General features: G+C 37.3%; 1 protein-coding gene across 1 annotated transcript; it reads right to left on the bottom strand.

The window, feature by feature from the left end:
• Window positions 1–4,811: 4,811 nt before the first annotated feature.
• Window positions 4,812–9,416, bottom strand: LOC131004089 (protein DCL homolog, chloroplastic-like). The gene is made up of 3 exons (XM_057930688.1): window positions 8,980–9,416; window positions 6,073–6,187; window positions 4,812–5,354 (listed from the first exon to the last, which is right to left on the bottom strand). The coding sequence occupies exons 1-3, from the start codon at window positions 9,285–9,287 to the stop codon at window positions 5,184–5,186; spliced, it is 594 nt and encodes a 197-aa protein (XP_057786671.1). The 5' UTR covers window positions 9,288–9,416; the 3' UTR covers window positions 4,812–5,183.
• Between the last annotated feature and the right edge of the window lie 642 nt (window positions 9,417–10,058).

The following is a 10,058-nucleotide window of genomic DNA, read 5'->3' as shown; positions in this document are numbered from 1 at the left end:
CATAATTAAAGGTTAAATTATCACCCTTAGATTAAGCAAGATTGACGCGCATGATTTGGTCTTTATTTAAGGGAGTGGTCTCTATTGAACTCTCCCATATATATATATATATATATATATATATATATATATATATATATGGTGTGATTCTAGAGAAAACTATATTATTTGTGAGAACGTGAGAACCATCAAATCTAATGCATCAACTGTAAAAAAATTACTCCTACATTCGCTGTTAAAATTAATGCACTAAAAAAAATTGCTTCCTTCAGGATTCGAACCCAGGATCTGCATTTATTAAACAAGATGATGCATCCACCGTAGATCTTGATGATCGAATGACTGAAAATGGTTCTCCGTTCTTCTTTTATTTAGTGGTTTTTTCTTGAACCTCTCCGTTCTTCTTTTATTTAGTGGTTTTTTTCTTGAACCTCTCCCTATTTATACAGTAAAAACACTTCTTAAAATATAAATATAAACGATTTTTAATGTACGAATTTTATCCAATAGGGTTACGAATTCATCCAACATGGTTACGAATTGTGAAAAATAAATTTTTGCTACCTTTGGGATTCGAACCCAGGACCACGAATTCATCCAAAAGGGTTACGAATCAACCGTAGATCTTGATGATCTAAGGGCTGAAAATCATTTATATTTTATACACTTAAGAGTGTTTTTATTCTAGCTCTCCCCTATTTATATATATATATATATAGAGAGAGAGAGAGAGAGAAATTGGTTTTTGCACTGGCTGGAGCTCAATGTAGCCCTGTTGTACATCCCCCCACTGTTCACAATAAATGTCATCTCTCCATTTTAGGAAATACACCTTTATACTTTTATTCACATTCACACACAATATTTAGGCCCGTTTGTTAGCCTTGATAACAAGAGTTAGCTTATTTATATTGGAATTTTTAGGCGTTTGGTAGTCTGGATATTTATCAGCCCAGGCCCGAGCAATAAAACATTGTTCTATTTTGAAAATGCATCCGGACGGTTCCTGGTTTCTACAATAAATCAGATTACATCTTTGCATTCCAAAATTAACCCGCTTTTTTTTTTTTTTTGCTTTCCAAAATCGAGCGACGACAACTACATAAGAATTCAATACCTTCTTCTTCGATTTATACCAAAACCGATTTGTACTCCTACCAAAGTTTGATTTTATTTATTTATTTATTTATGTTTATTTTTATTTTAGAAAGGGGACGCGCTGTTCAAGTGAGAAAGAAAAGGATTTCATAGCGGGAGATATGTGCGACGGGATGACTGGTTGAGTAAAAGAGTTTTGCGTTAGGAGTTTGATTCAAAAAATGGTGGTATAATTGATTCAGTGATCTAAGTGGGAGGTGCAATGGGTTTTCTCTGAATTGATTCAACGGTGATTTTTTGGTTAAGATAGATGGTAGGGTGTATCAATGGAGGCAACAAGCTGGGAGGAGGTTCACTGCTGCCAGCCGTCGGCTCGACATCCCCGACAGATTGCCGCTGCTGTTGGCCACAACATCGTCGGACGACACGTGAGACTTCATTGCACCCAGCACCGCTGTGAGTGTCTCCACCAACTGGTCGAATTTCATCCATATAAGACTTGTTGTCATCTTCTCCATTTCTTATAGTAAATAAAATTAAACAAATTGCTGAGAATTTTAATGTAAAATTTCGTCCGTTTTGGTTTTGGTGAGTTCATGGTTTGGGTGAGAATTAACCAAGTATTATTAGTTTTAAAATTAATAAAATATGAAAATCATTAATTATGAGGTATATTTGTATTTTCAATTTTTATAAGGTTAAAATTGTAAATTTAAAGCTTAATCATGAGTTTTAACAATGGTACCAAACAATCCATTTATGCTATCTAGCTTTTTAATCCTATATACCAAACACATAAAATGTACTCCCTCCGTTCCAATTCAATATGCCACAAGGGTCGGGCACGATGTTAAGAAACGAATAATTTATACTCCATTCGTTCCAATATTCATGATTCGTATTCCTTTTTGAGCCGTCCCACGTTATTTGGCTCATTTTCTTTTTTAGCTATAATTAGGTGTAGATTAATTGCTTAATTAATAGATGTATAAAACCCTAAATTCTACCCAAATTTTCACCCCATCAATTCTCTCTCCTCTTAGTCGCTTTCTCATCTCTCTTTTTCTCTCTTTCATTTAGCCGCTCTCTTTCTCCTCTTTCCCTCTCATTTCAGATGCTCTCTCCACCAGTCATCGGCCATTGATGCTGCCTCGCCCTCTTCTCCTCCAATGTTTCTTGCTGCCGCCCCTATTTTTTGCTGCCTTTCGATGAAACTCGCTGATAAATTTAGGGATTTGCAGGGATTTAGGGAAAATCGTCTGATGTTGGAGTGATTTTAGGGTGGGGTTGCAGACTGGGGAGATTTATAGGGATTTAGGGAAAATCGCCGCTCCCACCGCCCTTAATCGCCACTCCACACAACTTACAAAATCTGCCCCAAATCCCCCCCCCCCAAATCTTCTTCCTCTGCCACTTGAGGCGAATCGAAGTGGTGGTGGTGGTGGCCGTTGTTTTGGATATAATTTTGGATGGCGCAAGTTGGGTGTTCATTCCACCAGCGCAGGATGGTTTCAAGCTCAGTGAGTTTCTCTACCAATTGATGGAGTTGGTAGGCTTTGTCCGGCGTGGACACGGTTAGGGGTGGAAAATCGGGTAGCGGGTATCGGGTATACCCTCACCCGTCCCGATACCCGCGCGGGTATCGGGTACCCGATACCCGCAAAATTCGGGTGGAGGGTCGGGTGCGGGTATCGGATCCTCAAAAATCGCGGGTAGAGGGTACCCGCGGGTATACCCGCGGGTACCCGCATACCCGCAATAAATATTTAAAAAATAAAATTAAATAATTTTATTTAAATATTAGGAATTAAACCAATAATTATTAGAAATTAAACCAATAATATTATGAATTAAACCAATAAATATTAGGAATTTTATTTAATAATATTAGGAATTAAACCAATTAGGAATTAAACCAATAAATATTATGAATTAAACCAATAATATTAGGAATTAAACCAATAATATTAGGAATTTTATTTAATAATATTAGGAATTAAACCAATAAATATTAGGAATTAAACCAATTTTATTTAATAATATTAGGAATTAAACCAATTTACCAAAATTTAAAAATAAAATTAAAAATAGAAAGGATATATATATTTTTTTTTTGAAATGCGGGACAAAATACCCTCTCGCGGGACGAAATACCCTATCGCGGGACGAAATACCCTCCAGCGGGACAAAAAACCCGCAAAATTACAATTAAAAAAAAAATTGCGGGACTGTGAGGGTACCCTCATACCCGCAGCGGGTATCCGCTGCGGGTATTCGGGTACCCGCATCGGGGAAGAGGGTCGGGTGAGGGTGTCGTTTTCGGTAGTTTTCGTCCCGCGGGTACCCGCATTTTGCGGGTAGGGTACCCGCGAATACCCGATTTTCCACCCCTAGACACGGTAGTCTCCGCTGAGAGAAGCTTGCTGATGTAGCCGAACCGGTTCTGGAGACGGCGGGAGATCTTCTGAGTGGTGTCGGAATGCGGGGCAAGGCACAATTGGAAGACGTCATTGAGTTTCGATTCGAGTTCGCTGAGTCTCTTGTGCAAAGTGGCCGATAGTCAAGTTAATTAAGGAATAAATAACATTAAATAATAGACTAATTATGTGGGGCCTTCTACTTTTATTTGAGGATATATTTGTCCAAAAAGTAGGAGAGATAAATAAAGAAGAGATAATTATGTGTGAGGTACAATGCCATTTGGTGTAAATAATGAATTATATGGGGATATTTGTTATATATTGACTTTGTATTTTAGAAAGTGGCCTATTGAATTGGGACGTCCAAATAAGGAAATATGGCCTATTGAATTAGGACGGAGGGAGTATTACTAATCTCACCATATTCACAATATTTATCTTAAGTTTGTTTATTGAAGCTCATCTACCAAACACACCCAAAATACCCATCTCTCGATTATTTATTAATTTCCTAACAATTCAATTTTAGTAGGACCCTTTCTCCACTTTATACACAGCTTTCAATATTTTTTTCTTAAACTCATGCCCTCCCATCCACACCACATTTATTGTGGACGGAGAGAGTGTCAAGAATTAATACTAGTGTCATGTGTTCACAATTTTCATCACTTACCATAAATTTTTCACTATTTTCATTTTCTCTTAAATAACATCACTTTCAGTATTTTTTTTCATAAAATATTATTATGTAATTTAAATTTCAATGACGAAAAGATGATCCATCTCACTTGAGCATACGATGATTTTTTTCCCCAGCTCACCCGTATGAAAAGATGCCGTTTTGATGTTAGGTGGGAAAAAATTGAAAATTCAATTTATCCATCTCTCATCATCACTAATCACCGCATAACCCTAGTTAAAAAAGAGTAGGCCTTAAAGATTCTCACTTAATTAATCAACACATGGTAGGTGACAAGCAAATATTAGGCCCAATGTTTTCTTAAAATGGAATAGCACACTTAAACTGTGACAGCCAAAAAAGTAACAATACACTTGAAGTAAGACAGAGTAATCATAATCGTTAAAAAGACAGAGTAATTATATATTTTTATTATTTAAACATGCATATCGACTAAAAGATCATGTAGTTGAAGGATATCCAAACGCTTTCTAGATCGAGCTATTCATCGCGCTCTTCCGAGTAGCGGCAACGCTTTAAATTACCGACAAAATTTTTTATGGACAAAACAATGTCATTTTAAACTCACCCGACCACCACGTATGCCAAATCCGTTTTCATTAGAAATTTGTCAATTTTATAAAGGATAGTTTTGTAATCACAAACAACTAATACGAACTTACAATCTACTCTCTAAAATGGATTCAACACAGTAGTTCTGCATTAATGTTTGAGAAAATCGGTAGTATCAACCAATTTCGATTGGCCCAAACTAAGTAATCATGCAAAGCCTATCAACTTATATCTACTGTAACATTCCCTTCAAAACATCAGTTTCTACCCAAAAAGCACAAGAATATGCATTACTGCAGATATTAGCTCTCTGTAGTCGAAAAGAAATTATAGCCCCACCTTCGAGAAGCGGACAGGGCGACGTTTTAAGACCCATATCAACATTTCAAATTAACTTACTTGTTTGAGAAGGTTCAGCTGCTGCCGCGTTTAAAATACTCTTTTATGAATCTTTCAGCATAGGAGGGGTACTTGTCGCGGATGTAGGCTCGGAGACACTTCTGGTAGGAGAAGTCGATCCATCCGCCATCAGTTCTTACGACAAAGAGGCACCTTGAACGTGTGAATTGGGGATGCCTGTCAACCTTCATCCGAGTCACATACGTTAGAAGATTAACCACGTCGAATAGCAATGTATTAAGTGGAAACAAAGCGATGTATTAAGTGGAAACAATGTTGTATAACAACAAATCCATAGTGTAAAATCTGCGTATTGCTAAGTTGTTCACCAAATTACTTAGGTTCATCTAGAGTAAGTTTCCCTTCATAAGAACTAGGTATCAGGGCCCATAGTCTTACGATACAAATTTTTAGCTAAACTTTCAACGAGAAGAAACAAATGCTGGTACAAGCTTCGTTTGAGATCTCTCAAAGTTAAAGTATCAGGGCTGATTAACAATCAATAGGTGCTTAGTTTGTTTCTAATTAGTTGAGCAGCATTCGGGATGTGAATGTGACTAGCCTACGAGCCCAATTGATTCTATATGTTCAGTTGACAGCCGACTCCAACCAGCACCCTAACGTAAATATCATTATTTACATCTAAGAATGACATGATACCCTAATGCAACTCGACTCGAACACTATATATTTAACTGATCTTTTCATCCACAAATCAAAATTTAGAATCAAGTTTGAGGAAAATTGATTGGTAGACGGGTGCATATTATTGTGAATACTTATTAAATAATTGCCAATCAAACACATGCAGAAGAAGCATATTCTCGATATTAGACAAATTTAAATTAAAAAGCAGGTTAGAGACTGAACTGGCAATCAGTCTGCCACATAAATGAAACTAACCATAATTGAATCAAGTCCGCAACCAATCTTATCTTCAGAATGAGGATGATGCACAAGAAGCTTATCGATCACAATTTTCTCATCTTTTGGGGTGAGGCGTTCTCCATCCATATACCTGGCAAACGCACATACAAAGTTAGCATGCCTCAGAACTCCATGCATAAAACAACCAACAAAGACAAAACAACTACTTTTTCCCCAAAAATGGAGGAAATTCACAAGATGGAAAAAAAATGTTATGAGCGTACTATTGGTCTCTTCAAGATGAAGAAATAACACAAGGGAGACTATTTAGCATTTGCAAATTGGGTTTATGATGCAACAAAAGTCAATATATATGAATTAATTCCAATGCTAACATTTTAAAGCTTTGAAGCATCATTTATTCTATATATCCCTCTCAAGAAGAAGCTAGAGTGTAGAGGCCTTCAAAATTATCTGTCAGGCAGATTTCTCCCGGTCATCATTGTACAATTATGATATTTTATTCTCTTCTGGAACAACAATAGAGTCAATTCCAGTTTTTCGTGATTATTCAATAAGCTGATAGGATTCAGCATAAGAATTAGATGAGATTTGCAATATAGGAGGCAAAAGACAGATGAGACATAAGGTGCAGCAGTTAAAATAATATACGGTCTATAAGTATAACAGCAAGTGTATAATATGAACTAAGTAAAACATAGTATCCTCAATTATCTAAACTTGAGTTTCTCTATCATATAATGCCCATGAATTGATGTAGAGCAACGGCATTGGTTGAAACAGCATAGGCACACGACATCAAGGAAGCTGACCAGTTGATTGAGAAACAAAATCCTTACTGGAAAGATCATGCCACAGTTTGTGCTTGGACGAGACTAGTCCTGAACTGATGACATACCACTCAACTGCAATAAGTCCAAAATGCCAAAGGCAACTTAGTTTTCTGGTGGCACCTACTTCCTAGATTTAAATATAGAAGGGGCTTTTTGTTATCGAAATATTAAGATAATAGCCAATGTTTGTCAATTGCTCTTTTGACCTTTTGACATCACAGCCAGGACACCACCTATTATTGTCCTTCTTCAAAAGATTATTTAAACGTTCTATGTAACAGGTTACCCCGAAGTGGCCTTACTCCAGCTTGTTGTGTAGAGGGACCAGATCCATTCAACTTGGAATTAATTAAGGAACAAAACTTATTTATTAGTATGATTGTGCACAACCGAACTACATCAATCATTGAAGAATGCATATATTACTTCCAAATTTCTCTCTAGCAAACGGAAATGAGTTTTTGTAGTTCCCCACACGCTCGATTTTACTTAAGGTAGTATATACAAATAGGTCACTCATAATCATGATCATTCACATAGATAGTCTCCCTCGCCAAAAGGTAACATGTACTAGCTTCTTTCAGACAGCACAAGTCAGCTGAAACTATGGCATGTTTATTCTTACCAAGCCATGACAATATGTTCCTAGCAAAGAACTTCATTGCCAATTGTAGTAATACTATTGTCCAAGGACTTCTAAGAGGAATTAAAATGACAGTATTTTTTAGACGATTTATTTCAAATCTCACTTCTTTCTTTCTTTCTCAAAATCACCCGAGCAAGCCAAAAACAGGAAAAGCTTCAAAGAAAGGAACCCCTCACCATACTGATTCCTGAAGTCCACCTTTCTAATGAACTTAAGAGTCTGTGATAAGAAGATTATACTACAATACATTAATGGACCACAAAACAATTCCAAAGGTGAGTAGATGTTTCGGCATGACAAACAACTGATCTTTTCATTAGTGCAAAAATAGAGTTGTTATTTTTTGGTAATCAGTATCTAATTCCACTTCAAACAGAGTAGAAAACAAGCTATGAGAATAATTTGACATAATAACAAGGGAAAACCTTTGTGTATTTGGGTGAAGAGTGTCAAGTGCCAAAGTAGATCAAGGATCACCCAACTATTTAATAATTATAAGAGAAGAAGAATAGCTGGATCCTATGGGAAAACAAAGGAGTAGTAAACAGTCAGATGGAGGTTAAGCTGGAAATGCTACGAGGTGACAGGATAGCAATTTTCGGGAGATTGTATACATCCTCAAGAGCAAGGTAGTTCATAATGTGTTCCTAGCCACAAGGTTAGGCTGCACATCAACTAATATATGGAGAATCCTATGCTACAAGGAAATGCGAGACTGAAATATTCAGCCGAGAGTCCTCAAGAGGAGACAACTACATACTTTCGAAACACAGATCTTAAATCTCACTTGGACAGGTTATATAGAATTGATAAAAGAGCTCATCAACTTTGAAACAAACATCTAAGTTCACAGTCCAAACAACTATACCAGTTTCCCGTCAGGTCCTAACTACCTAAGTGAAAAATATACAGGCTAATTAGTATGCATAAAATCATAAGAACGTAACAAACTATTCTTTTCATTTCAGATAGTCATACGAACAATGATAGATTATTTTCCTCATTTCAGACAGAGACAAAGTCCTATTCTACTGATTTTGGTTTTCCACCCTCTTCGAAACTCTATTTCCCCCACCATCTAGATCACATTTCTTGATTACTTTGCTACTACCTTCTTCACTTTCGTGTACTCTTTATCATCATTTAAATGACATTCCATCATTATTTTGCTACTACAACCTAAAACAAGAAGCTCATAATTTCATAACTCGTACATATAATGCATTTAGTCAAATCCGCAATCCAACAATTTTAGAATAATATCGCATTGAAGTAAAAATTCATCCAAGAGCTACGTTTACTCAACGTAAAACCAAGGCTATCGCCACCACTCAGTATATACAGACCTACTTTTGCTCCGCACGGCTCCATAACAAGAAAATGAAAATAAATAACAAACAAATTGAAACTGTTAAACCTAAGCTCACAGAGAGGGGAAAATACCTATTCGAGTGAAGTATTTCTTTGGTGAAGCAAACAATGGGCTCGATATCTTCAAATATTTCTGCTTCTTTGACTTTCCATTTTCGGAAATCCGGGTCGTCCCATTTAGGATAATGAGGGCGGTCTTTTATGTCGGTTGATTGAAAAATTTGAGCCAAAGAGGATGAGTTATCACCGTCGCCACCGGTAGACTCAGAGGCGGAGGTGCAAAGCGGGCGGCGAGGCGTCGGCCCACTAATGAGAGAGAGATGATAGCTCCGCTGGACGCCTCGGAGGAGAGGCAGAGCTCTGAGCAGCGGAGCAGCCATTGATTACAAAAGAATTCGATCGAATGTGTGCTAAAAAGAGTAGTGCAGTATAACTCTTCATATTTACTTCCAACTCCTCCCGTTTTTTATATAATTACAGTTTTATGATCCAACTAAAACGGACTAGCTTTCAGCATAACTCTCACGTGTATTTGAGTTGTGGGAAATAAAATATGCGTGAAATCTAATACTCCAATTATCAATAACAAAACATAACATAACATGTATACTATATTTTTTTTGAGAAGAAAGACGAACTTGTATTAATTCAAATCGGAAAGAGCAATATTTGAAAGCCAGGTAGGAAACCCCGACTTCCAAATCATTACATCAGAAAGAGATAAAGCAAAACGAGCAAGCTCATGGGCTGCTCTATTAGCCTCACGACGAGCATGAAAAAACTCTAAAACCACAGTATCACGGGCATGAGCAAAGGTCTCGTATAAATCATCACAAAGCGAGTCGGAGCCATGTTGAGAATCATGGAGTAAATGTATAGCCAAGAGGGAATCCGTATAAAGGACCACAGGACCAATATCATGCGAGAAGCAAAAACCGATTGCGATGAGCATAGCATGAAGCTCACCTAAGAGAACTGTTTCCGTGTAGCCAATCGGCTGAGATCCAGCCGCCACAATTTCTCCTCTAACGTCACGGAAGATGAAGCCCACCCCAACCCGTTGGCCATCCTCCTGGAACGCAACGTCGACATCCAGCCTGAGAACATCTCGAGGAGGCGGGTACCAGAAATCAGCACCCTCAGTCGGAAGA

The sequence above is a fragment of the Salvia miltiorrhiza genome, unplaced genomic scaffold, assembly GCF_028751815.1.
Source record: "Salvia miltiorrhiza cultivar Shanhuang (shh) unplaced genomic scaffold, IMPLAD_Smil_shh original_scaffold_316, whole genome shotgun sequence".
Classification (NCBI taxonomy): Eukaryota; Viridiplantae; Streptophyta; class Magnoliopsida; order Lamiales; family Lamiaceae; genus Salvia; species Salvia miltiorrhiza.
This window is presented reverse-complemented; position numbering and strand designations above follow the sequence as displayed.

Bases quoted from the DNA above. Each gene is read 5' to 3' on its own strand.
- LOC131004089 (XM_057930688.1), bottom strand. From the start codon at position 9,287: ATGGCTGCTCCGCTGCTCAGAGCTCTGCCTCTCCTCCGAGGCGTCCAG. The intron at 6,188-8,979 runs GTATTTTCCCCT...TGCGTTTGCCAG, and splicing joins GAAATACTTCACTCGAATAG to GTATATGGATGGAGAACGCC. The intron at 5,355-6,072 runs GTTAGTTTCATT...ACTCGGATGAAG, and splicing joins GCGGACTTGATTCAATTATG to GTTGACAGGCATCCCCAATT.